At 41.3% G+C, this 27670-nt stretch overlaps 1 protein-coding gene across 2 annotated transcripts in view; it reads left to right on the top strand.

Moving 5' to 3' along the window:
• Lama3 (laminin subunit alpha 3) overlaps window positions 1–27670 on the top strand; it is a 227656-nt gene that overhangs the window by 168119 nt on the left and 31867 nt on the right. For both annotated transcript variants that reach the window (XM_063231837.1, XM_063231836.1), the window contains 19 exons: window positions 1741–1821; window positions 5977–6083; window positions 7619–7669; window positions 8181–8332; window positions 13345–13455; window positions 13572–13683; window positions 13876–14043; window positions 15115–15311; window positions 16113–16229; window positions 16906–17060; window positions 17353–17494; window positions 17875–17977; window positions 19549–19665; window positions 19750–19929; window positions 20406–20548; window positions 24084–24254; window positions 26170–26321; window positions 26445–26607; window positions 27021–27154. In XM_063231837.1, the coding sequence (XP_063087907.1) occupies window positions 1741–1821; window positions 5977–6083; window positions 7619–7669; window positions 8181–8332; window positions 13345–13455; window positions 13572–13683; window positions 13876–14043; window positions 15115–15311; window positions 16113–16229; window positions 16906–17060; window positions 17353–17494; window positions 17875–17977; window positions 19549–19665; window positions 19750–19929; window positions 20406–20548; window positions 24084–24254; window positions 26170–26321; window positions 26445–26607; window positions 27021–27154 (2556 nt within the window). The remainder of the gene's footprint in view (window positions 1–1740; window positions 1822–5976; window positions 6084–7618; window positions 7670–8180; window positions 8333–13344; window positions 13456–13571; window positions 13684–13875; window positions 14044–15114; window positions 15312–16112; window positions 16230–16905; window positions 17061–17352; window positions 17495–17874; window positions 17978–19548; window positions 19666–19749; window positions 19930–20405; window positions 20549–24083; window positions 24255–26169; window positions 26322–26444; window positions 26608–27020; window positions 27155–27670) is intronic.

Here is a 27670-nt window from a genome sequence, read left to right as displayed (position 1 = left end):
GTCACTCAAAGAGGACATTTGCACAGGCTGACGAACTGGTGGTTTCAGCATAAGTGGCCTTCAAGTCTCTGTAAGTAATTGAGACAACCAGAATCATCAAGACCTACATGTCCGAGAGGTTTAGCTTCCAGCAAAACAAGTGGGAGACTAATGATAATCACTCAGTGGTGAGACCTCCAAAGTCAGTGATTTTAAAAATAAGCCAAAAGAAAGCTAAAGGTTTTGTTTGGCTTTTCCCTCAGTCTCTGGGGCACTAGAGCAGAGATGAGAGGCTCGGCCTGGGCTCAGATCCCATGCAACCTAGCAGGAGGAACCTGGGTCTCAGCCTCAGCATGACAGAAGCCTTGGCACAGTTCTGAGCCTGAGTGAGGTGGCCTGATCTGCCACCGAGGCTCCAGTGTGGCCAGCAGTCTATGAACACAGATTGACACCCACCGGCCAAGATGGTCCCCACCTGGGCACCTTGTCACATCCTGAGGGAACCTCATGACATGTTCATCACGCAGTCCGAGCAGAAAATGGTGTAACAGAAAGCTAAAGGGAGCAGGAGTTAGTTTGAAAATCAAGAGACAATGGGCTCAGAAGCAAGAATGGAGCACAAGGCAGACTGCCATCAGCCCCATGTCAGACAAATTGGCCAGCTCATAACAGTGCCACAAGTTACGTGTCCGAGCCCGGCTTTATCTGGAGCTCCAAGTTGGATATGTTCGCCCTATTTTGCTGTGTATACATTTGCTGCCTGCTTGGCTTGCCTGGTCCTGCTGTTCTATTTGTTCAGGGATCTAACCCTCCGCGCCTGCCCAGGCTTGCTCCCAACAGAAGCTGGCACGAATAGAAAGCAGCAAGATTTCCACTGGGGTGCTTGGAAAGTTTTCATGTGCTCTGACATCATTAAGGTTGGCTTCCAGCTTTGATGAAGTTGGAGTGACAGTTTATTGGATTTATTAGGAAAACTCTTCATCAAATTGTCCTTCCAGCAATGCAATGCTGCTGGCTAATTTCTAACTGACCCTGTACAAATATAGTACCTAAAACAATAAGGGTGACCTCCCAAGTATGAATTCTCTTACTTGCAAATAATAAATGGAGCCATTTCCCTCCTGATTTATGTCACTGTTATGTTCACCCCACAGACCTGACACTGCGTGAGGCAGCTGGGCTATCTTTCTTTGGGGTTGGAGAAATTCTCTTTTCAATATGTCAACAGAATCATGACTTGGTTTGAAAAAATGTGAAAATGGCTAAGGATTGTGTCCACAGAAATGCCAGGGCAGGTGGCCTGGCTCTGGACTCCTCTGAGCTCCTTGGGCCTGGCCTCCCTGCTGGCAGTGTGTTCTATGTAAAAGAACTTTAAAAAAAAATGTAAAGAGAATCAGAACTCTGTTCTTTTTTCTTGCCTGGACTTGTATTCCTGGAAAAATGCTGTTGTAATCATCTTTTCCCGAGTGCGTTCCTTCACTCTATCTCAAGGGAAAGTATGCATTTCTCCAAGCCAGAAGTACAACAAATGCCTTCAGTCATTTTTCTCTACATCCTGCCCCTGTGTCAGCTGAAATATTTCACTGTGAGTTCGGCCAAATCTTGAGGGGCAAGGTTTTCTTCACATAAAATTTTCCTCATGATTTTCACTTAATGCAAACCAGTCCTTTGAGGTAAAAAGAACAAAAAAAGAAAGAAAAGATGAACGAAAAGCCTGTGGATTTGTGTTTTGACTATAGCGTTTTCCTGTCTCCCTTTAAGCTTTGCCACTGGCTGTGTGGTGAACGGCGGACGCGTGAGGTGTATCTGCAAACCCGGGTACACGGGGACACAATGCGAGAGGTGGGTGCTGCCTCCTGAAGGGGGGGTGAAAGGCAGGGGCCAGGGGAGGGGGCTGACTGTTCCTTTCCTGAGGGCTGGGAAAAGGTCTCCTTGGGAAAAATACAAGACTGCTCTCTTCATAAGTCATTAACATCCTCCTCTTTCTTCCTTTGTACATGTTTCAGAAATCTGAGAACAAGGTTCTGCACACACACAGAGCACTATGTACCCCAGCACACACCTTAAGGCACCCCAGTCCCGTCCTCAGTCCTACGTGCTCCATCCCCAACTACTGCTGCATACCCTGTCCCTGTCTTTGCGTCTCTTTCCCTCCCACAGATATCCCCCTCCATGTCCCTATTACTTGTGCTGCCCCACACCCTTAAATTCCTGCAACCCCCATCCCTCTACCATGTGTTCTGGGGGATCCTTCCCCCCGTGAATTTTTTCTGCATGCTCCAGGTCCCCTGCAGAGATGTGAATTTTTAACCTCACCCCCATACAGCCTCATTTGTACACACATACTGTATATACTCTTGCTTATGGACACATTTCTATGGACATGGACACACACACACACACACACACACACCCCTCTATCTTTGTGCTGTGTCCTGAACACTCGGGATGATCTGTGGCTTGTTCATTTCTGAATCCCTGATACCAGGGTGATGTCCTTCTCATAGTAGGTGTTCAGTAATCTTTGTGGAGCGAAAGGATAAAGGTTGTGGAAAGCAAAGTGTAAAATTAATTATAAGCAGCCGTAGAGTTATGCTTTAGTGATTCATGAACAGATTTCCCATGCTTAGCTTCTGGTACCTGGGAACTGTCAATATGTAAGGTAAAAAAATTGCCCAGGTTCAAGTAACCTTGAATACCCTGACATCCCATCCCTCAGGTATCAAAGGGCCACCTTGCACAACATAGATCAGGTGTTTGGTTACTGTCCCTGACTGAGCTCAGAGACACTCAGGTAGCCAGGTGGCCTGGAGGACTGAGGACCCTCCCTATCCCCCACTGCAGGATGTGAGCTGGCTGTGTAAGCAGGCGCAGACCTCCCACTGCCTTCCACTCTCCAGTATACTCCTCTATCGCCTTGCTCAGCTCACTCCATCAGCTGAATTCACTAAAGCTATGTGTATGTACAAAACTGCACGGAACTGGATTTGTTTCTGTTCGTTGTATGTGGCTCATGTGTCCTGCTCACTTAGGTGTCCTCTCTGAAAGTAGAAGATGTCTCTGGATATTTGGTTGAGTAAGACTCCCTTTATTGCCTTTGCTTCCTTTGTCATTCTGGCATAGAGAGTTTGAGCAAATTTTTAAAAAACAGTTAATTCCACCAAATTTCTTAGTAGCGCATGGGGTTTTTGAAACTGTGTTGTAGACCAGGCAGGACTTTGGTAGGTCTGAGGGATGATTAGAACCTGGTGGCAACAGAAGAGGGAAGTGGCAGGTACAAGAAACCCCCAGAGCTGAGGGCATCTGCCTGGTGTGGAAGGTAGGTGGGGACCACCTGACTCATGGGGACACTGGGCAGCTACTCAAAACAAGTCCAGACACTGTCCTTTGGTAAAAGGGACCAAGGTGGGGTTCTTTATTTTCTATTTTGGCAGTAAGGGACATTTCCCATTTTTATTTGCTACTTCAATGACAATCCTAGATTATGCCTGGCACTGGGCTGAGCACTAAGGACACATTAGCAAACGGAGCAGGGACTCTGCCCTTGGGGGCCCACAGGCCAGAGGAAGATGCACAGAAAACGGCTGAATCAGGCCTAAGTGCAGGGATAGCCGCCCAGCCTTGCAGGGTGAGGGAGAGAGGGATAGGGCAAGGACAGTCACGGTGGGGACAGGGACCAGGCAGGAATTCAGACCTTGAGCATTAAAGCCTACAGGGCTTCCCCTGGCTGAGGCTTATTCTGACTTCTCCAAAAACAACAAACAACAAAGCCACAAACAGCAACAGGCTTGGCAAGGCATCCAGTGATTTCGCAGACAGCTCATTTGAGGAGAAAATTTTAATGAACTGTTTTTCTCTGTGTTTGCTACATTTGATGCCTCAAGAAATTGAGCTGTTTCTTAAAAATTTCTTTTAAAAAATACATCTTCACAAGTAGATGCCAGGTTGGCATCGACATTTTCATTTGTTCAAACACAGACCAAGCATGCAAGCAAGCGTCACTCCTGGCACTAGGAGTTCAGCCCAAAATGTCAAATTCGAGGACTGTCAGGGTGAACAGTAGGACCCTAGCTGGGTGGAGGAGGAGCAGTCTGGAGTGGGGGAGCTTCCAGCGTTACACCACGCTCAGCTGACCTCTGTCTCTCAGCACACAGATCCACAGGTGACAAATGTGTTCTCTGCTCGTTTGTTGTATCAGTGTGATACGTGAAGTCAGGAACTTTTAATTCATTGTTGTTAGCCATAAAACAAAATTAAAAGAATCACTTATTCTTATAATCAGTCACTAATGCTTTACCAGGGTAAGAAAGAGAACTCAAACTTCTTGACTACCTGTGTGATTTTAATATGTTATATGTACTTTTGTGACTTTTATATGTAAAGTTTAGATATAGATGAGACATTGCAAAAAAGAGTATTCTAGAACATACATCTTCTGCATAGCATACTATGAGGCAGATCATAAAGTCCTATGATTAGTATTTTTCCCACCCAGCTTAATAGACTTAGATAAGCACCTCAACCTAGCTAGTTTCTTGATAAATAGGGAATACATGGATTTTCTGCTTCCCATCTACTTTAAGAAATGCAGTAGTCCAATATCAATAATAAAGTAAAATATCACTATGTCATAATCATAGCTATTGACTATTATGTACAGGAATTGTACTAGATTCCTTACTACATTGTCTCTTACACCCATTGACAAAATAGATATTAGTACTCCATTCATTCCTCTATCTATCCATCCATTCAATGAATAAGTATAAGTAGTACTTGCTTAGCTTTTAAAGTATGCCAGACACTAACCTAGATGGTAGGGATGTGTTAGTATGGAAAAGAGCCCCCCCTCCCCCAAAAATACCAAGAATTCATGGAGCTTATGAAGGGAATGGATGAAGAATCAGAAGTTCAGAGAATTGGGACAAAATCTCAAGACCCCAATAGCAAAAGGGTGAAGGCAGGGGTCCAAAAGTTAGATCTTCCTGACCCAAAACCCATATCCTTTGAATCGTATCACTACATAGCCATTGGTAATGTATATTGAATTTGCCCAACAGTTTTTTGATGCAAAGCTTACAATGTAGGGAAAGAATTATCGTATTTCCTTGATTCTATCAATCCCATTGAGGGTTAGACACCACATAGCAATGTCATGTGAATTTGGGCACAGTGGGCAGAGAGTGGAACTTTTCTAAATGGAAATATTCTAATTGACATCCCAGTTTCAGAAACATTAACATGCATTTGTTTTGCTTCTTTAAAAAACAGAATCTAACCATCAAGGACATCTGATCCTTAAATGTGTAAGTCGGGAATTGAGTCCTCATCACTGACAGTGGCAGTGAATCTGGGGCATGTATGCCATCATAGGCCTTGGTTATCACTGAGGCTCTAAAGCTTTGCCATCACTGGTCTAGAATACTAATGGTGCGTGGCCCGAGGCAGCACCTGTAACTGCTCTCAGCTGCTTAAGCTCATTATAAACAGCACTGCAGCAATTAGCGCCAGTGTGAGTTATGCAGCCTAGAAATAATACATTAGGAAGTTAGACATCTTCCTCCATGCACAAGTCTGAAGTTCATGAATCTTTCTTTATACATATTTTGTGAGGTAATTAACCCTAAGTGAAGCAATATTTAATTGTAGGGTATCTCCAGGAACATGAATCTTAGAATTCAGCCATCCCTGGTTTGTGTAAGGTCAAACCATTTTTTCATGTGTGTATTTTGCTCGTCTGCTATTCAGCCGTGTGGGTGTTTGAGGAGTTGGGAGTTCTGGGAGCAGGAAAGGAACATCCCCGCCTGCCTTCTCTTGCCAGTCTCACTCAAGGGGTGAATATCCTTGCATGGAGAAATATGCGCTCCTGCAAATCCATGTCATCTTTCCTTCCACAGAGGCACAATATCCCAAGCGTGGAGCTAGAGCTTGAGAAAATTAAATGGAATGAATGCTGAATTATTTAAGCATCTCTCAGCCTCTCTCTGTTTTGTGTAGGTGTGCAGCAGGGTATTTTGGGAATCCCCAGAAGTTTGGAGGTAGCTGCCAACCATGCAACTGTAATGGCAATGGCCAGTTGGGTACTTGTGACCCCTTAACTGGAGGTAAGATCTATGTACATCCTCTGCCAACCTGCGCTGATAAAACTGATTTAAAATAACAGCCTAAGGGCCCAAGCAGAAATTTCCAGGAATCAAAATACACAGTTCTAGCTAGCAAATAGTCCCCTTGCTTTGCCAACTGGAGATAATATCTGAGAATAAATTAGGTGTAATTTACAGTTTGGGTGAATAAATTACATCAATTAGTTTTTTTAATAAATTGTTTTAAAAACTCAGTTAACCCATTTCAACTCTGGTGGTTTTGCTGAGGTCTCCCTTTGACATGGTAAGATAATATTCACATCAGCTTTCTTCACGTGTACATCTGAAGAAGTCAAAGTAGTCTTTCTCTTATAGCTATATATGTTCTGAGATGTGGGCAGGTAATGGTGGTAGATCTTACCAAAGAAAAAGTCATTTTAAAAGTTAGTATGCGTTATTAGGAGTAACTCAGAACAAAAAAGATGACTATCCTCTTCCTTCTGTTAGAGCAAATATTAACATGACTTACCAAGAAAATACCATCACTTAGTGTAAATCACTTAGATAAAAGCTCTCATAGCAGCGAGCAATGTGAAAAACTAAAACCCTAGACATGTACTGGCTCGGATCAAGGATCTATTCCCAAAAGAAGATGGAGTAACTAGTATAGGAATATTGATTGCTGTGCCTCTGGATTTAATTTCTGGCTCCATCTCATTCCATATCTCTGACACAGATGTGAGTATACCCAAATGTAAATATACCCTATTATCAGATGACCACAAAGAGGGCCTAAACAAATGCCAATTCTGACACATTTAGGAGAACTTCCAGCTTAGAGATTTAGTGTGAGGACGTTGAGTTGTTTTTCAGAGGCCATTTCTTCAGAATTCATGGCATGGGGAAAAGAAAGTGGAAGGAGTAAGGAAAGTTCAAGGGTGACAACAAGGCTTTTCCTGAACTGGAGTTGGGAATCTCAAAACTGAGCTTGCACATGAGGTCATCTACAGCATGGCCCAGCAACACTGTGTGCCAATCTCTGTTACAGTTTCTGTCACACTGTTTTGCCATTTGTCCACCTCTCCCAGACTGTTAAACCACAAGACGCCAGGGCTTTTGTCTTGATGTCTCTATTTCCTGCCCCTAGCACAGGGCTAGGGCACGTGGTGGAAACTCAAAGGTGCTGGATGAATGTTTGTGCAGTGACCTCGAATGGTGTTGGAAGTGGTGTGAACACAGAGGAGCTATACAAAGGAGAAAGCCTTGACCTACACAATAGGGGGTTCTCATTGGTGGGAAAGGCATGGCCCTCCAGGGAGACAGTGCTGCAGAGAGATGAAACAGAAGGTGTATCATCAAGGGAAGCTCCTGCGGTGGCCCAGCTGGGAGATGGCTTAGGGGTTGGAGGTTTGGAGATAGGCAAACAAGGACCAAATGATGCTGTGTAGTGTAGTAACTAAAAGCTCCCCAAACTCACTTTTCTGGTAATCAAGTTAAAATGCAGATGAAGAGTAAGTTTAATAACAGTGTCTTCTTTGGTTTTTACCTGTTTGCAGACTGCATGAACCAAGAACCCAAAGACAGCATTCCTGCAGAAGAATGTGACGGTAAGTTTCGAAAGCTTCCTGCCTTTCCAAATGTGAGCTATAGTTTAAGGCGTATGAGCCCCCTGGTGGGACATGCAATGCTGGGAGGAGAAGGAGGTGTCCCATGCAGCCCCTGTTGACTGCTAGCTATGTGACCTTCCAGAGGTACCTGACTTTTCCAGGCCTAGTTTCATCATTTGTAGAATGAACACAATAACTACACTTACCTCTTAGAGCTTTTGAGGAAGTGCTCGGAAAATCCCTTAGCACAATACCTAGTCAGTAGCAAGCACTTCATAAATCAAAGCTATTCTTGATTTATTTTCCCACACACAAAATAAACATGGAATCACCCACCATTTGTATTTCAAGTGCTCCTCTTCGTCAGAGCTCATGTCCCTCTGAGAAGGGCTGGGACTTCTGCCCATGATGACCAGGAAGCATGTGAATTGGATTGTATAGTACTGTGTTCTCTCCACATTCCCTTGGCTCCAGCCCACAGCTTTCTTGCCTGTGATTGTGATCCCTGCAGACTGTGACAGCTGCGTGGTGACACTCCTAAATGACCTGGTCACCATGAGTGAGGAGCTCCGCCTGGTCAAGTCTCAACTGCAGGGCTTGAGTGCCAGCTCAGGCGCCCTGGAACAGATCTGGCACCTGGAAACCCAGGCCAAGGACCTGAGAGTAAGCTGCCCCTGGGGGTGGGGGAAGAGTAGATGCTCAGCGAATACAGCTGTGCTTTGGTATCTGCAGGGTTCTGTTCCAAGAACCCTTGTGAATACCAAAGCCTACAAAAGCTGAACTCCTTTATATACAGTGTGGTATTTGCATCTAATCTGTGCGCATCCTTTTATGTACTTTAAACCACTTCTAGTTCACTGATAATGTCGAATGCAGTCTAAATGCCATGCAAATGCCTGTTACACTGTATGGCTTAGGGAATAATAGGAAACACATTTCTGCAGCATACAGTGCAGATGCAGTGTGGTTTTCGAGTATTTCCAGTCCTCGGGTGAATCCGTGAATAACAGAGCCCTCGGATGGCAAGGGAGGAGTGTGTGAGTGAATTCCTCCCTGGGGGGGGAAGGAGGAGAGGCTGAGTCCCCTGAATGCTTACCCTGTTCCTCGATTCCTCGTTCCTCTCATCTAAACGAAGCTTAGGTTTTCACTGGTGGGAAGTGTTCATGAACATAGGAAATTATCACTTCATTGTGCACCTTTTTTTATTACTCAGTGTTTTCAGCCTATTTTCATAGAGGTTTTAGCTCAGTCTCTTGTATTCAGATAATCCAAACAAAGGTTTGTATAAATTAGTATAATTTCTCTGCCCAAATAAGCCTGAGGATTTCTTTGTGAGATGTTTTTAACCATCATTTTAATTTTTAGAAAGCGGGTAAGAGTCTACTCCGTTATCTGTTTCCTTTTGGTGATATTTGGTAATCTGTGCTTTTCACATGATATGTCCATTTCATCTCCATGATCACATTTATTGACATAAAATTGTTCATAATGTTCTTTTGCTAACCTTTAAGTGTCTGCACAATCTGTGGTTATGTCCTCACTTACATTGCTGATATTGATAATTTATACTTATCTCTTTCTGTTGATTATTGTAGCTAGACATCGATCAACTTTATTGCTCTAATTGATTGATTTTTATTGTTTTTCTTTTCCAATTTCACTGGTTTCTGTTCTCATCCATATTTTTTTCTTCCTCTTTATGGTTTTGGTGTAATTTGCAACTTATTTTCTAGTTTAGGATTGAAAACTTGAGTTTACCTACTCAAATTATTGCTTGTTGCTAACATAAGCATTTGATTTTATAAACTATTCTCCTAAGTGCTTCTTCTGCTGTATCCCATAGATTTTGAAATATTTTTTCATTCTAATTATTCTTTGCATTCTAATTTCCTTTGGGACATCTCTTTAACTCTTGAGTGCTTTGCTAGTGTAGGGTTTAACGTACTAATTGGACAGTCCCCCGATAACCTGGTACTATTGATTTTTAATTTAACTGCTGTGGTGGGAGAATGAACCTTTATGATTTCATTTCTTTTAAGTGTATTAAGTTTTGTTCCATAGTTCAAAATACGGGTCCTCAGGATGACTGTTCTCTGTGTACTTGACTGGTGGAGAAATGGGTCTAATGGATCCCACAGTGCCCCATCAGGTTCTCTGGGGGAAACTGAGAGCTACTCTGCCCATCCAGGCAGGTTGAAAATACATGCTCTTCACTGCCTAATGCTCATTATTGGAAAATGGCTATATGCAAATGTAGGAAAGATACAGAAATCACAGCCTTCCATCAGGACCTGGAAAAATCCACAAACATGGGTTTGTTGGAATACAACTTCCTCTCCCCATAGCAAACACTGCCAATAGGAGACCTGAGCCTGGACTTGTGGATCCAAAATGGGGACCATAACAACAGGATCTCCAGACAGGACCTGAGGAGTGCAGGGAGAGAGAGGGGCTTTTAACATTTTACAGATAGGTAACAGCAGGAGAGACAGTCAGCTGAAGCAACACTTGAGAGATACGTGGACTTAAGATAAATGGAAACTGTAGGACAAACAGAAAATTAAATAGTACTACCTAATAGAAGGAGTAAGAAACCAGGAGATTCAAGGGGAAAGGACTAGCAATTAAACGAGAGAGGTAAAGATGAACAGATCCAATTGAAAATAAGGGCAATAAATAATACATGTTCATTTATGTGAAAGAATTCAGTAAATGAGGTAAACCCAAGACTAGACACTGTAAAAGGGGCTTTGGAGAAATACTAATCTGTGCTTTTGGAAGAAGGGCTGAGGTTTAGTGCCTTTGGAAGAGTGTGTATAGCCAAATTAATTCCAGAAAAATGACTCCTTTTCATCCCTCAGAGTAATTTTAGTTTAGTTAAATAAAGGCTTAATCTGGGAGAAAATAACCTTTAGGTTGTAAGCAATATGGAAGCTGTCTGAGTTAACTTTGGACTCTTTGACATAGCCGCACACATTTTCCCTTTCCTGTTCACACACTATGTGCTAGGATGTGTCAACTGCTTGACTCAAGTGTCACCACATCTCCATCAGAAAAATAGCGATCTTTTCCTTTAACAGGCCTGGGATGCTCCCTAAAATCACATAGCTAGTACCGGGAGCCTCCAAAAGAATTCAAATCAAGACCAAAGTCTAAAGACCGGGCTTTACCTGTTATACCTCTTATCCAGGTGTCCTCCTCTTGCCCATGTAGCAATGTGCCCCAGATTTCCCATTATAAAACTAAAACAGAGCCATTTTCTTGCTATGTCAACACACTCTGCCACGGTACTTTGTGGAAGTATTATGAACTTATCACCCAAACTAAACCTGCAGATTAAATATTAAAATTCACAGATGGCTGATGAAGAGAGGATAAGACTTGATGAGACTCCTCTACTAAGCAGTAGACCTAGGGTTTAGACCTATAGACTTAAGCATGTATTCTCTTACCCAGCTCTGGCTCTGATGAACAAATAGAAGCAGTAGATCATTTCTTCTTGTTGATTTTTTAAAGTTGTTACTTTTTTAAAAATCGAAAATAATCACTAATCTGCAAACCACAGAAATCATAATCTATACATTATGTACAGCTTAGTCACCCTTTAAAAGGAATAAGGCAGGGCTGGGGATGTAGCTCAGTGGTACAGTGCCTGCCTGGCAAGTGAGAGGCCCTGGGTTCAATAATAATAATAATAAAGGCATTTTAACACTAAGAAAGACCAGGGACCTGGATAATACCCTGAAGCAATCATTAATAAGTGATAAAGCTGGTGACTAGTTACTCACTTTCTATAAGTTTCCATTTTCTCATTAGTAATATGAGCTCTGAATTCCCTGAATTCTGAATCTAATGGTTCATCCAATAAAGTCACCATATAAATTACTTTTTTATGTTACTTTTTAATGTTACCTTTAATGTTAGCAGATTAATCCCTTAAAGTTCACTCCAGTGCCTCTCGGGAAGCACATTTGCTTACATACTGACTGTTCCCAGGTCCTTCCAGTAGGTCTCACTTTAACCAGCCGATTCTTGTTTGTGTGAGATACACTCATACATCTATTTGTTTTACATCATTGTTCTGCATACTTTTAAATTTAAAACACTATATTCACCTTTAATGTGTGTTCCTAATGAAATCTAATAAGTCCTGGTTGTTTTCTTTTACTAATTTATGTTTATTTGTGAAAAATAACCTGTAATTTTATGTTATGACCTATAAAGCTCTTTTCGTAAGAACATTAGATGTAACTTTTTTTTTTTTGAACTGGGAATCAAACTGAGGACCTCATGCTTACCAGGCCATGTAGCTGAGGCATAACTTTTATACTTCTCCAGAACTCAGTTTTATTCTTTTTCAATATAAAATGGACACATTTAGGACCCTGAAACTGAACAGGAAGTGCCAAAAGATTTAATAAAGAAAAAACTGAAAAAGAGAGAAATGATGGCCCATCAGAAAGGAAAAGTCTGTTATGAAATGGAAAGACAAAAAAGATGTCCCCTATTATCAGTTATTCATAATACAAAAATGATGGAACTTGAAAGAAGAAACAAAACTAAAAAACTATTTCAATAGTGGTCAGTGATTATAATAATTCTATGGGTGATATGGACAGAGTTGACCAATATCTAATAAGCTATCCTATAATCAAAAAGTGAGGAAAAATATTACTATAAAATATTTATGCACCTTCCGAACCAGACAATATGTAATTTGTTTGCTATGTATTTAAAACAAGGGGGTTCAAAAAGTGATTTACAATTTAGATTGTGATGGACCACATAATTAGAAAATACAGGTTAGTGAAACACCAACCAGCATGTCCATCATCAGTGTCTTCACCTTACATTAGTGGATAGACATTTTATTGAAATTGTATCACCGCAGAAGAAAAAGAAAGACCAACACAACAATTTAAAACGTGTTGTTTATAGGAAGAAAATAATAAAAAAAGAATTTGGAAAGAGACTAGCTACTATTGTCTAGATTGTAATGTTGTGTATTGAATGTTCTAAGATACACCATACAAAATAATTGTTGAATAAATTTGATAAAGTTGTTGCTTTTGTATTTCCCAGTTAAGGTTTGGACCCTAACTGTCCCCCAAAGGCCCATTCGTGTATCAAAGCTTCCTTCCCTGGAATTGTGCTGTTGGGAGGTGGTAGACATTTTAAGAGGCGAGGCCTAGTGGGCGGTCTTCAGGATGGTGGGGGCAGGACCTCGAAAGAGGATTATAGGACTTCAGTCTTTACTTCCACTCTATTCGAAGTAAAGTAAACTCTATCGCTCACCTCACAGTGAGCAACTTTGCTCAGCCACATGTTCCTACCATGATGTGCTCTCTCACCACAGGTCCAAGCAATGGGACCAAACAGTCATGGACTTAAACCTCTGAAATCATCAGCCAAAGTCGATTTTTTATATTAGTTATTTTGGGTCTTTGTTATAGTGATAGAAAACTAACTAGCACTGCTACTTAATTTTAGAGTTATAATACAATATATATCAGGAAGTAGATTCTTCATGGTATCTATTTCAAAGAACCACATTTTCTGCCTGTGGAGTTGACATTACTCTTGTTAAATGAGTCTTTGCAGCTTTATCACATTTACCAGGCTGATAGTCTAAATTTCTGCTCCAAAATGAGATTGGCTTTGTGTTTCCCTTTCAGAATCAATTGCTCCACTATCGTTCTACTATTTCAAATCACGGATCAAAAATGAATGGTCTGGAAAAAGAATTGAATAGTTTGAATCAAGAGTTTGAAACTTTGCAAGAAAAGGTAATTCATTGACATCATTAACCTTTACCAATTTTTTTTTTTTTTTTGCTTTCAAAACATTTTTAGTTTTTCCCCATCAACTGAATCTGTTGCTAATCAACTTATTTTTTGTACAGGTTCAAATAAATTCGAGAAAAGCACAGACATTGTATAACAATGTTGACCGTACAATCCAGAGCACAAAAGAGCTGGACATGAAGATTAAAACTGTCATCCAGAATGTGCACAGTAAGAAAAATTCCTCAGGCCTTTGTCACACACTGAAAGAATTCCCTTTCGAGTGGCCAATATGATGAAAAAGATCCTATAGTGAGACTAAAAACCAAATAGGAAGCCTCTAACAAAGTTTCTGCTTTTAAAAAAAAATAGCTCTTTGATGTCCCGAATTCCTAGTTTAATAAACCGCTCAATGTTTTCCAGCTCTCTTGAAGCAGATCTCTGGGACAGGTGGCGGAGGAAACAACCTGCCCTCAGGTGACTTCTCCAGGGAGCTGGCCGAAGCTGAGCGCAAGCTGAGGGAGCTGCGAAACCGATCCTTTGGGAAGTACCTGAGAGAGGCAGAAGCTGAGAAAACAGAAGCACAGCTCTGTAAGACCCTCTCCCCCTCGCGCATCCAGACCATTTTAGTTGCTTTGAAGCACTCTGTGCAGAGTTCCAAAGAGAGACCCTGGAGGGTGTCAGGTCTTCTCATTTCCAAGAATGTTATTACTGCTAGTGTCATGCGGGTGGAATTGGGGGCTTTCTCCCACCACCCTCCCTGCCAGGGCACCAAGTATCTTTTCTCCAAGTTACCAGGTCTGTAGAATATAACATCCCACCATCATGCAAAACAAAAACAAAACAAAAGAACCAAGCAACCAAAGGAAGTTCTCCTAAAGCTTAGAGACATTCATACCTCATTTTCCCTTTTAAACTACATTTTCGTGCTTCTGATCCTCATTCATCTCTTTGCAAATTTCTAATTATATCACCTTTAATGATCTCCTCACCACTACTAGATTTTTGAATCACAAATTGATATTAATGCTATAATTATGAAAACAAAAATGGATATTCTATTGGATATATCGAAAGCTTTTGACTACCTCAGAACTAAAAAAGGTGCATACTTTGTTCAAACACTTGTTTGTTGTCTGGTAAAACAGTGTGTCTGGGGTTAATATACAGATAGTAGCTATTTTCTTGCAGCATTCCTGGCATTCAAATGTAGTATTAGTCTTGGCTTTTAACTATACAAAGACAGTGTTAGCAGTAAGAGGAGCCTGCACCTTATACCCCACAGCTCTGGTTCAAGGCCAGAGTGGCTGTATGACCTTGGGCTGACCCCCCAATTTCTCAGCCCTGCATTTCTTTATCAGTAACATCCAAATGACAGTTAACCGGTTTGGTGTGATTATCATGGATGCTAAGTGAACCAGTGAACCTAACCATTGACTTTGATTTGTTTCTTACCCAGTTTGATTTGTGACCAGAATCGTGGGAAGAATTAAGTTCATGAACGAAGTAGCATTGTAATAGATTTGCATAAATATTAGTGTCCTATCCCATTCCCTCTAAAGTTCAAAGAAATCCAGAAAATGAGCAGGAACTTGATTCTCCTTCTGTAGTCTTTATAACCTAACATCTGTCCAGTGGAAAACATAAAGTGATGTATTACAGTGCTGAACCGGATAAAAAGCTGGCAGCAAACCCACCAGGTGGAGAACAACGGACTTGTTAAGAATGTACGCGATTCTTTGAATGATTATGAAGCCAGACTCCACAACCTGCGTGCCATGATCCAGAAGGCAGCCGCCCAGGCAAAGCAGGCTGCTGGCCTCAACCATGAAAACGAGAGAGTGTTGGGAACCATCAAGGTGAGCTTCGCAGCTAGAAGCCTCTTACTGTCCTTAAAGGTAGGATGAGGGAGCAGGGAGCTTTGCTATGAACAAAGTGGCACAGCCTGGTGTCCCTCTGGTTGCAACTCAAACTCTGACCCAACAGGACCAAGGCTTAAATGCAAAACCAAAACTATTTCTACTCCTCAGCTACCAGCAAAGATTCTGAACTTAACTCATGCACAAAGCCTCCCAAAGTGCCTCAGCCTGCCCCTGGCTGAGTGTTGGAGGAATAACATTGCCAAGTAGAGGAGAAATGAATCACATTAGAGCTAATTTAGAGCTCAGAGTTTCTAGTTTGTATCTTTGATAGTGAACAACATGCATTGAAACAACAACAAAAACATGAGGGGTTAAAAAAATGGCAGGAAGATCAGAAGCAGGGAACACAGGACCGATGCTCAGCCCCTTGGCATGCACTGGTCCTGTGTCCTCTGTCATTCAGGTGCCCATCACAGCTTCATTGGGATTGATCTGCAGGGTAGTGGGTGGTCCTGGTTTGTTCAGTTAATATCTCTCATTCTTTTCCTCAAACTGGAGCTTAGCATGTGGTCCACGAGCTGAGCTGACCTAGAATTTAGTCAAATATCACTGGTTGACTTGTGTAGAAAACTTCTTCAATGGGAGTATTGACTTTTATTAGCATACAGTATAGTAGATCATGACAGCGGCCAGTACTGCCAAGAGCACTGCAGACCCAGCTCTTTCTAGTTGCCCAGACCACCTTCTGCTGCTGATGTGTCTCGGAGCTCTGGCAGACGTTCTTTTTATTCTCTCCAGAGACAGGTGAAAGAAATGAGTTCCCTGCAGAGTGAATTCGCCAAGTACCTGAGCATGGCAGACTCCGCTCTGATACAGACCAACTCCATGCTGGAGCTGATGGACAAAGACTGGAAGGTAGAGATCTTGAATTCCCTAGAAAATCTAGAATCATTTCGATCATGTTGCCAAGAGTCTATGAAATAGGTTCGCCTGTTTCTTTCTTAGAGTATTTTCGATAGAAGCAAAAATCCCAAAGTTCACAGTGGTTTTCCTGAGGGCAGGTTGTAAAAGATGTACCCACTCTTAGTCTATCTGTGTTACCTGATTTGTCTGTAGTAAGTACGTCACTTCTGGGATTTTAAAAAATGCAATGCTTATTTTCAAAATCTCAAATATCTTATTAACAGAAAACATTCAAGATTTGATTAAAAGATTGGCAAAATTTCCTAACAGCCTAGTGGGCGTTTTTGAAAATATGTTCTATGATAACTATTTCTATATCATAAAAACTGTTGATTTAGTAGAACTTTGATGATGACACTGTAATTTTTATAAAACTTACTAAAGTTACTTTTATCAAACTTTCTCAAGGGGCTACCTTCCAGAAGAAAATTGCTCAAAGTGATGCTGACAGTAGGGGGGGCTATCATTTATGGTACTATCTGAAATAACCAAAATTCACTAATGTGCCAAATGGGCTGAAAATATATGACTTCTCACTGGAAACATTATTTATGGCAGAGTTTGAGAAAATGGCCCATGCATTGTTTGCTTGAATTTATATTGTCTCTGTTCACTTGGGAAAAAACAGGAATATGAAAAATTAGCAGCCACTTTAAATGAAGCAAGACAGAAACTAAATGACAAAGTGAGAGAACTTTCCAGATCTTCAAGCCACACGTCCCTGGTGGTGGACGCTGAAAAATATGCACAGTCTTTACAAGAAGTGGCAAAGCAGCTGGAAGAGTAAGTGTGGGGCCCGTGGAGACCTACATGCCCCAGGCCACTTAACACCAAGCCAAACCCTCCGCTGGGCTAGCTGGGTACCCAGAACAGGGCGGGAGACCTTGCCCAACCAAAACCCCACCCAGGATCCACAGGGCTCAGCCAGCCCTGCAGCAGGGAGTTGATTTCCAGCCACAGCCATGGGGCAGATCAGCAGAGACCACTGCTCCTGGGGTCCACTGGTAAGATGGCAACCACGGGCGGGGAAGGCACGGGAGGACCTGACCCTCTGTACCGCGTTACCATCTTCCAGAATAAAGAGAAATGCTAGTGCGGATGAGCTGGTACGCCGTGCCATGGATGCTGCCACTGCCTACGAGAACATCCTCGGTGCTATCCAAGCAGCAGAGGATGCAGCCAACAAAGCCACCAGCGCATCCCAGTCCGCCCTTCAGGTGGGCACCAGCACCAGCAGCTTTTTCAGATTCACTCCGGAAGCAGCTCTTTCTCTTTCTCTGTTCCTGAAGGAATGGCAAAAAGTGCATTTATTTTAAATCAGAAGTTACTATACAGAATAGACTCGAGTTTTCTCTAGAGAGAGGTCTTTTCTGTGCTTACAAGGCTATTTGAAGCTTACCTAGAAAGCCAGAGAGAAATTATGCTGATTACTGATTTTGAACCTAAACAAATGGTTTATCCTGCTCCTTACCAGGTGCTTTTACACTGTGAATAAATATTAACATTTACCTTGAAGGGATTTATAGGATGAAAAATCATATTCTATATTACCAAATGGGTAGCATGTAGCTGAGACTGATAAACACTTTGCTTTCAGACCGTGATAAAAGAAGATCTTCCAAGAAAAGCTAAGTCCCTGAGTTCTGACAGCAATAAACTGTTAAACGAAGCCAAGAGAACACAGAAAAAATTACAGCAAGGTATGGATGTGCAGAGGTGGCAGGGATAATCAGGCTTTAAAGGCCCTGTGGGACCAGGAAGACCGGTGCCGGGAGCAAGTGTTGTTTCTAAGTGTCAGTGTCGAGGTGGAAGAAAGTTTTTGAATGCATGCTTTATTTTACCCAATATCATGAATCCGCCCAGTATTATAAATGACTAGAGCCCTATAAACGAAGTCTTCTGGCCTGATTTTGGGGAGACTCTTTTGATTTACTCTCCTATGATCATGGCAGTGAAAACCAACATATCCAGATCCTTCACTGCAAGTTGTTAGAGAAACTGCTTTGAAATTTCTTATATCTTAAAACCTTGGTAACTAAAACACCATAGCTCATTACCACTCTAAAGAATGGACATTTTTTAAAAGTCTAAATTTTATTTGTAGAATTTTTTCTTTTATTTGGGTTTTTTTGTTGTTGTTGTTGTTTAGAATTAAGAATTAAGCTGCCTTAAACTTACCAAGTCTCTGTGTTCTGAAAATGCTGTCTTTTGAGTTTCTCTGATCTTACGTGAGCAGCCATGGCTGAGCAGGCATCTGAGCCCCTGGTCCTCTTTGAGCTTCTTAGTCCATTCAGAGGGATTAGATGATGCCTTTGTAAATTTATTTAGCATTTTAAAGAACTGAACACATGAAAAATAAAAGGCGGAAAAAATATATGCTAGTACACAATCACTCACCTTGCAAATTTTAAGAATTAAGGTTTAATGGTGTGATATCTGCTGTCTTTTTAAAATTTCCACTTGAAAGTCATGTTGTAGATGGGTTTTATTTTGTTTTGGTTTGGTTTTTGAAGTGCTGGGGATTAAACCGAGGGCCCAGAAGGTGCTAAGCATGCTCTCTGCCACAGCCACATGCCCAGGCCACTATCAGTGTTTTTAATAGGTTGGAGTATTAAGTATGTTGGTGAATAATCAGCCATGAGATCATAATGTAAATTATTTGTATGGTTTTACAGCGTCCGCTGATCATTTTTTGTGGCCCAAAAATGGCAACATTAGCAACTAGGATGGTCTGCTAATGCCTGGCCTCTCATGGAATTATTTTAATGTGTCATCTGGAAGTGAACAGAAGCAAACAATGTCTACTTTGTGTCCTTAGGATGAGTCTCTCTCAAAAGCATTGCTTCTTGTCCTTTGGCTGAAAAGGCATTCTTTTTGCATTACTCATTTATTTTTTTCATATATTCCTTCATTCAGCAAGTAGGTACTAACAGTAGGCTCTGACTAGTGCCAGACACTGCACTGCATAGGGCGCAGCAGTGAATAAAACAGATACTTCCTTCACTGAGCAGGCTCTTCTGCCCCCATAAGTTGTTCAGCCTGTCCCTTTTTTGTATGTATTTCCTAGGAGCTTGTCACTACAAGGCTCTGTTGTGCTTCTGGGTGCCTCAGAGCTGCAGATCTCCCAGGTCTAGGCACACACAATAGGCATCGTAAAATGATCCCAAAGACAGGTCTGCTCAGTGTTGGGCAGATATACTTCTGGGGCTACAGACAGCAATGGATAGTCAAAATGGATAGTCATTGCCTCCTTGTGTTTATTTTCTTGCAGAAATTAGTCCAGCTCTCAACAACCTACAGCAAACCTTGAATATTATGATGGTTCAGAGAGAACTAATAGACAGCAACCTCACTTCTGTCCGTGTTGACCTTCGTGGGATACAGAGAGGTCAGCATCTTCCTGAACCCATGTGTTTGGCCTCTTCTGTTAACATTTCAGATCCTTATGCCTCTTTGTTTGTGTGTGCTTTAGGTGACATTGACGGTACAATCAATGGTGCAAAGAGCTTGGTCAGAAAGGCCAATGACATCACGAGTGAGGTTCTGGATGGACTCAGCCCCATTCAGACAGACTTGGAAAGGATTAAAGAGAACTATGGGAGCGCACAGAGTGAAGACTTCAACAGGGCTCTGACCAGTGCCAACAAGTCAGGTATCAGGCGGTCTTTGGTCAGGATGTCTTAGCCATTTCCTCCAATGTTATGGCCTTGGTTCGTTTCAGTTCTCTATAAAGTCTGATCTCAGACATAAAAATGTCAGTAAAGTTTCATAAAATACATGTAAATAATATAGATATTATATCAGGTGAACTGGGTGAGATGTTTTAATTTTGAGCCCATTGGTAGCACTATTGGCTTTCTTTCTTGTAGAGTTCTAAGGTTGTGAATCATGAACAACACTAAGGACCAAAAAACAGACTTCTTCTCCTATGGTAGGAAGAGGATTTGGTGTCTATATCACAGAATGAACCCATAATGCATTTAGAAAGAAAGTTTTCTGACTATAATCTATCTTTTCAACATTTATGACCCAAGCATGTCACTAAATGAATACTATTAGGAATAACATCTGTATTTAACCTTTAGTCAGTGCATAATTTAAAGTTCTGTTTTCTAATCTCACCCTCAGTAAAGAAATTATCCAAGAAACTGCCTGATGTTTTGAGCAAGATCGAAAGTATCAACCAACAACTGCTGCCCCTGGGGAACATCTCTGACAATGTGGACCGAATTCGGGAACTAATTCAGCAGGCCAGAGATGCTGCAAATAAGGTGGGCGTTACCCCATGTTGTCATAGCCATGTTGTCATAGCCAAGGCTACTTCTTACCTCATTCATGGAAAACTGGTCCTCTTTCCTCGTCCTGATTTTTTGGTGGTTTGAAATATGAAGGCTGATTTCTTCCTGCTACTCTATGAAAGTGCGCATGACTTTCAATCCATGAATTTTCCAGCATATCCGGGTCCTGATGCAGTTTCCTCCCACTGAGTATATGCAGGCGGGAAGAGGGTTCCACTTCTTAAACTGATGCTTCAAGCTCCAGTGAGGGATCTATGGGCAGTGTGTCAACAAGATTTTGCACAGGACCTACTCTCTTATATCTTGAAAGTGATAGAGTCCATCCTTGTTGAGGATGGAGGATGTAAGATTTCAGCAGCTTTCTTTCACCAGAGAGCCAATTCATCAGGGTTTCTTATTTTCACTTGGCATTGTTTGTTTGTATTCCTGACACTCTTTTCTTCTGATATGTTTTGGTTTAAAATAATGTACAGTGGTCCTCCTTCATTCATGGAGGATACATGCCTCAAGCATCAGACAATATTGAACCACACATAGCTACCTATGATAAAGTGTAACTTGTAAATTAGTCCCAGTAAGAAATTAGTAAGTCTGATTATGATGATGCACACCTATAATCATAGCACTGGGACACTGAGGCCTTGAATCATCATGAGTTTGAGGGCAACCTCTGTCTCAAAGAATCAGAAGAAACTAATAATAACTAACAATAAAATAAAGCAATTATAGTAATAGTCTCTAAACCATTATGCAGTTTGTAGTCCCTATATATCAAAATACCTTAGTGTATTATATTCACCCTTTTTAGGACGATGTGGGATGATACAGTGCCTACTTGATGAGATAATGAAGTCTGTAAAGTAGGCTTTGTGATGTAGCCATATGCTTCTATGTAAGGATTACTAGAATACAAGTACTTCAGTACTGCAGTAGTCAGTCTTATTAGACTGAAGCCCCTATAGATTAATTATCAGGAGGGTGGCATATACAGCATGGAAACTGTGACAAAAGTACTGTAACAGTGCAAGAGTTTATCCCTCTACTCAGAGTAGTATGCAATGCAAAGCTTATGAGTTAGTTATTTCTAGAATTTTCCATTTAATAATTTGGGACAAGAGTTGACTGTGTGTAACTGAAACCTCAGGAAACAAAACAAAAAAAGAAAACACTGCTGTAAATGAAATGCTTTGCATTTTTCAGTAGTTCCTAGCCAGGTTTGTGTGAGATGTTTGTGGGGGAGCCATGTCAGAATACCACTGTCCTGAAGACACCATGGTCGATATAACTTCTTTTGAGCCTCAAAATCTGCCCTTGCTTATAGGAAAGAGAAGTGCTCCTAATGTAAAACCTTTAGCAAAAAACCCAAGAGCATCAGACAAAGTTTAGAAGACTAGCCTCCTCACATCAATAAGAACTTTGCAAGGGCTGGGGATTTAGCTCAGTGGCATAAGCACCTGCTTTGCAAGCGCTCAGTTGTGAGTTCGATTCCCAGCACTGAAAAAAATAAAAATTTAAAAAACAATAAAAACTTTGCAATAAAAGAAACTAAAAAGAATGTGATGGTAGCTTTTGTCCTTCTGTGTCAATTCACAGCTTTATTCGACAAAATTCACAGTTTGATATAACACAGTAGTTAAGAACTGGTTAATAAAGCCAGATTGTTTTAGTATAATTTTTGCTCTATCACTTATGAGCTATAAGGTGTTGGTGAGTCATGTCACCTCTCCATGTGTCAGTTTCTTCATCTGTAAATAGCTATACCAAGATCATGAAAATGTTAGGGTAAAGTGAGCTAACATAGGGCATTGTCTTGTAGACAGTAAGTAGCACACCAGTGGAAAATACTTTTTAAAATAAAGAACAAGTACTTCCAAACACCTAGTGTGTACTGGCATTCGCTTGGCTGTGGACACCCAGATGTTACTAAGCCCAGACCTGAATGCAGGTTGCTTACCAGCCACTGCAGGTGGTTTCTCAGAACATACCCAGACGCTGGATAGAGAATTATGTGAATCTTAGAACTACGTAATTCTACCTGGAGAGGCCCAGAATAGCACTAATGAATGGCACTCGAGGATGTACGTAAGAATGTACATCAGAACATGGTCCATAACCACACACAAACCAAGTGTTTACAATAATCAGTGTGAAGGAGCTGAAGGCAGGCATCATCTGTGTAATTTTAAAACACAGTGCTCAGCCAAGAAAGCAAGTTCTGGAAGGATGTGAATGGCACAGATGTCATTGGTGTTAAAATACTTAAAAGATGAAAATAAAAGTAGTTGTGTCTTATACCTAGATAAATGCATACTTGCTAATTATTAAAACCTACATGGAAATTTGCATGAAAATCCAAATCCAGAGTCATGCTGACTTCTGAGAAGAAAGAAAGGGGAATAGGGACAATTATGTCAGGTATATTTCATTTCTTAAGTGCTGAGGCACAGGTATAGTCTCTGTCCTTTTTTACGTGCTTTTTTTGTGCAGTGAAATATCTCGTTAATTCAAAGAATAAAAAGAATTAGTAAGAGTTTGCCGAGTGACAAAAAAGCAGAGGAGCATGGCAGGAAGGCTGAAAGACATGGTTGGGTCTCCTAGAGGGTGGAAGGTGGCCAGAAAAGAGAGCTTAAGTGGGCTCATCAGTGTGACTAGGGCACCCTCAACTCCCCCACTGCTGAGCCTCCTGATTGGTGCTTTCCATATGCACAATTCTTGATAAAATGTAGAGTTGGTGTAAGTATCCCTCCAGAGCGATTATCCTCCTACTTGAGAGAGGATATTTGTTGTCTGTGGTTTAGACCAGGGGTACCCCATCCTGGCCCACAGACTAGCACCAGTGAGACACACTGGTTACCAGTTCATTAAATCTAAGTAAAAAAATTGAGAGGAAGTGCTCAGAAGCTTCTAAAGGTCTGTAATGTCTCCACCTTCAGGTATGTGATCAGGGGGCTTGTGTTCTTCATTTCATTTTTTAAATAATTTAATTTATAATGAATTTTATGAAAGCATTGGTCCATGACAGACTGGAGAGGGGGAAGAAAGGCTATCACTACAGGGACTCTGAGAAGCAGTGTGTTGACATACTGGTGGATGCATTCTTAAGGACTGAATACTGGTAGTAAGCATAATCATAATATATAAAGTGTTGGTGAAAATCCGTGCCTTAGAATGTATGATATATCCACTCTATGCCAGTACTATACTGAGTGCTTCCGTAATTTCTCTATATAAAATCCATCTAGAGTTGGAATTATTATTGTTAACATTGCTGGTTGGGTCTGGATGACACTTCTCAGAGACCCAGGGCTAATAAACAGAGAGACCTTGAGTGCTTTATTACTTGGCTCCTCAAATTGCATCAGTGTTTATAACCAGGTGTAGGAGACACTCGCCCTCCTACTCCTGATCAGAACAGCCTGGGGAAGGCTAATGCCTAACTAAAGGGGACAGATGACCTCTCTGAGCACATGCACTCTCTTTGTGTTTGATGCCTTGTCATTTTTCACAGGTTGCAGTGCCCATGAGGTTCAACGGGAAATCTGGTGTCGAAGTCCGGCTGCCAAATGACCTGGAAGATTTGAAGGGCTACACGTCTCTGTCTTTGTTTCTCCAAAGACCTGACTTAAGAGAAAACGGGGGTACTGAGGATATGTTCGTGATGTACCTCGGAAACAAGGATGTAAGTACTGCTTGACTATTTCACTTGTTTCTGTGACAATGGTTTTGGAGGTGTTGAGATACATGGCACAGTGTGTCACAGGGTGGAGGCCCATGTGTCACCGCCATGAGCTCCTCCTCAGAAATCCCACCAAGAGATCAGCAAACCCAACCCCTGTCCTCTGACTTTTCCCCTCACGTAGGCATGGGGGAGGCACCATGAGAGACTTCGCATCCACTGCAGTTGTTAGGTGCTGACGGATCCACTTTCCTGGTGGGCTCTGCACATGCGTGTGTACATAGGAGCACTTACTCACTGGAGGTGGAGGCTCAGCACTCTCTTGCCATATTGAAAGGCATCAGTCATAAGGCTTCCTGGAAATCAGCAGCAGCTCCTCCTCACGGAATTGTGATCTTGTTCTCTTCCTCAGCAAGCCCTGCCACAGGCTCCTCACTCACGTCTGTGGGGCAGGGACAATCTATGGATGAGCGTGGGAGTGGAACATAGCCTCTCCTGCCAGTGAGAACTGCAGGGCTCTGGGTGTGGTCGTGGGGAGCACCACCTAGTGGGGGTGGGGGTCTGGGCTCCATCCCAGCAGCACCCAAAACGAGAGAGAAATGCTGGTGTGTTTTTCAGACACGTGGCACATTCATTCATTAGACTATGACCGTTATGGTCACTTCACATAGTTGATCTGAGCTTTTCAGCCTCTCTTTTTAAAATACAGTTCTCTCAACTTAAGGGTCAAAGGAAAAGCTAAGCTCTGACGAGGCTAGGATACCACTGCTGGAAAAGAAATGTCAGAAATATGGTTCTTGAAAATTCTACCTGATGAGGAAATTGTTAGTTATCACTAGTGCACGTGGTTTTGAAAATTCTCAAATTCAGCCCTATCATTAGTTACCTTTACACACTTTGAGGTGGTGGTAACTTCTTTATTAAGTTCCTTTTTGCTTTGGACTATGACAAAATGCACATTATTTATGCATTTAACAATTTTTGCCATGTACACTTCACCTTCTGTATCCACAAATGCCACCGCCTGGATTCAAGCAACAGTAGTTTGAAATATTCAGGGAAAAATGCATCTATACTGAATATGTATAGACTTTTCTTCTTGCCAGTATTCCCTAAACAACACAGATTATCAGCTATTTATATAACATTTGCCTTACGATAGGTAGCCTAGAGAAAAGTTTAAACTCTATGGAGGATGTGCATAGTTTATATGCAAATACTGTGCCACTTTATACAAGGGCTTTGAGCCTCTGAGATTTAGGCATCCTAGGGTCCTGGAAGCCATACCCTGAGAGGAATAACTCTACTTACAGTGCTCCTGCCACACTTGTAATTATGCTAAGCAAAATTGTATTTCATGTATGTACTGGATGCCTATGTGCTGCTTAAAAAGGGTAAAATTGGTAAATATTGTATTGTGAATATTTTCTCACAATTTTGAAAAATCTATTTCATTCTTAAGGTTTCTAAATTCTAATAAGAAAGAAGGATGCATACAGAACTCACCAGGACAGCGGATAGGTGGCATAGTAGAGGCATTCCCAGAGGTTAAAAGAAACTTTTCATGGTTCTGGGAGAAAAAAAAGGCTTGTTTGCATATCAGATGAAACCTAATGGGCAGCGGGGTCCATATCAGGTCTATCTTTATGGTGGTTGCTTGGCAAATGTCTGGAAACTGAGTGAATGGAGGGATAAATAAATGAGCACACAATCACATGAGCAAAGATAGCCCAGAAAGTATTAATTAAATGTCCTACACTTCTCTATGAGAGGATGTGCCTTGTTTAGTGTATCTACCCAAGGTTTGCTGCATAAAACCCATTATTTTATATAATAAAGTCTTGCGATCTTGGAGTGGAAAGTTGACAGTGTATGGGGAGAGGGTGTATGACACATACTGAGGTGACTCTGTCTCCAGGCCTCTGGTGACTATATCGGCATGGCAGTTGTGGACGGCCAGCTCACCTGTGTCTACAACCTGGGCGAGCGAGTGGCCGAACTACAGGTGGACCAGATTGTGACCGAGAGTGAGACGCGAGAGGCAGTTATGGATCGGGTGAAGTTTCAGAGGTACAAGTGTGGTTGACTGCTGATTTATGTAATCATCAGATGCTTCCATTAGTATGTGTTCCTGAGCCATTTTTTCATTGTTCATTAATTGTCTTATAACCTTATTATCAATTTTTTAAACAGAATTTATCAGTATGCAAGGCTTAATTACACCAAAGAAGCCACCTCCGCTAAACCCAAAGCACCCCAATTTCATTACATGGATAGTAAAACTAGCAACACGCTTCTTAACTTGGATCCTGAAAATGCTGTGTTTTATGTTGGAGGTTACCCACCTGATTTTCAAGTAAGTATAACTTATCTCACTGAGAGAAACCATTTCATTTTAATTTGGCACAATGACCTATGTATTTCTGGTAATCAAGTATGTATAAAATTGAGAACATCTAATGATAATAGCTAACATTTGTTGAATACCTCCTCTATGCACGGCTTTAAACTCATGTATATTAATTTAAATAATTACTATCACTACTATTTTATAGATGAGGAAACTAAGGCAGAGAGGTTTAATAACTTGCTTAAGGTTAGATAGAAACTAAATGGCAAAGCCAGGGAGGGCATCCAGCTATGGGGTCTACACTCTTAACCCTTATGCAATACTGATTGTTTAAAGTGATAAACTTAAATTTTTTTTGTCAACATGATCATTGTCTTCGGCTCAATTAGTGGGACATTTTTGTATTGTTTCATTTTCAGCTTCCCAGTAGACTAAGATTCCCTCCATACAAAGGTTGTATTGAATTAGATGACCTAAATGAAAATGTTGTGAGCTTATACAACTTCAAAAAAACTTTCAATCTCAACACAACTGAAGTGGAACCTTGTAGGCGGTAAGTGGAAGTGGGCAGCCAGTGTCTCTGTACCTCAGAGGGAAACTGATCATACTTTCACATGTACGAAGGGATGGCCAGTGAGATGCTATGGATGCTGCTTTTTGCTTCCAGCTTATAGTTCTTAAATTATGTTTGCTCATAACATTAACCGTGCATCCCTAAAATCTAACAATGGCAGGCTTTTTCTAAATTGGATAAAACATTCAATTGATAGGGCTTTCTAATTAAAAAAGTAAATCCTTAGATTTTTGGTGCTTCCTACCACAAAATAGTCAGGGTCATTCAATGGCATCTCAATTTGGCATGAAATTATTTTTAAGTTTTGGAAAATAATTGTCCACAAAGTGGATGACTCTGCTCTCTGAACCTGTTTGAAAATTGCTGCTTTGAACTGCTAATAATATCTACAATTAAAAGCACTTGGAATATTCTGATATAAGACTGATCAATTATTTGCTACTCAGAATAAAAATATTTTTCAAATTACTCATTTCTTATAAGATTTTCCTCTTG

The sequence above is a fragment of the Cavia porcellus genome, unplaced genomic scaffold (genome assembly GCF_034190915.1).
Source record: "Cavia porcellus strain 051 isolate PalLab524CR breed Dunkin Hartley unplaced genomic scaffold, mCavPor4.1 scaffold_20, whole genome shotgun sequence".
Classification (NCBI taxonomy): Eukaryota; Metazoa; Chordata; class Mammalia; order Rodentia; family Caviidae; genus Cavia; species Cavia porcellus.
Note: the sequence above shows the minus strand (reverse complement) of the source record. Positions and strands in the feature narration are given on the sequence as shown.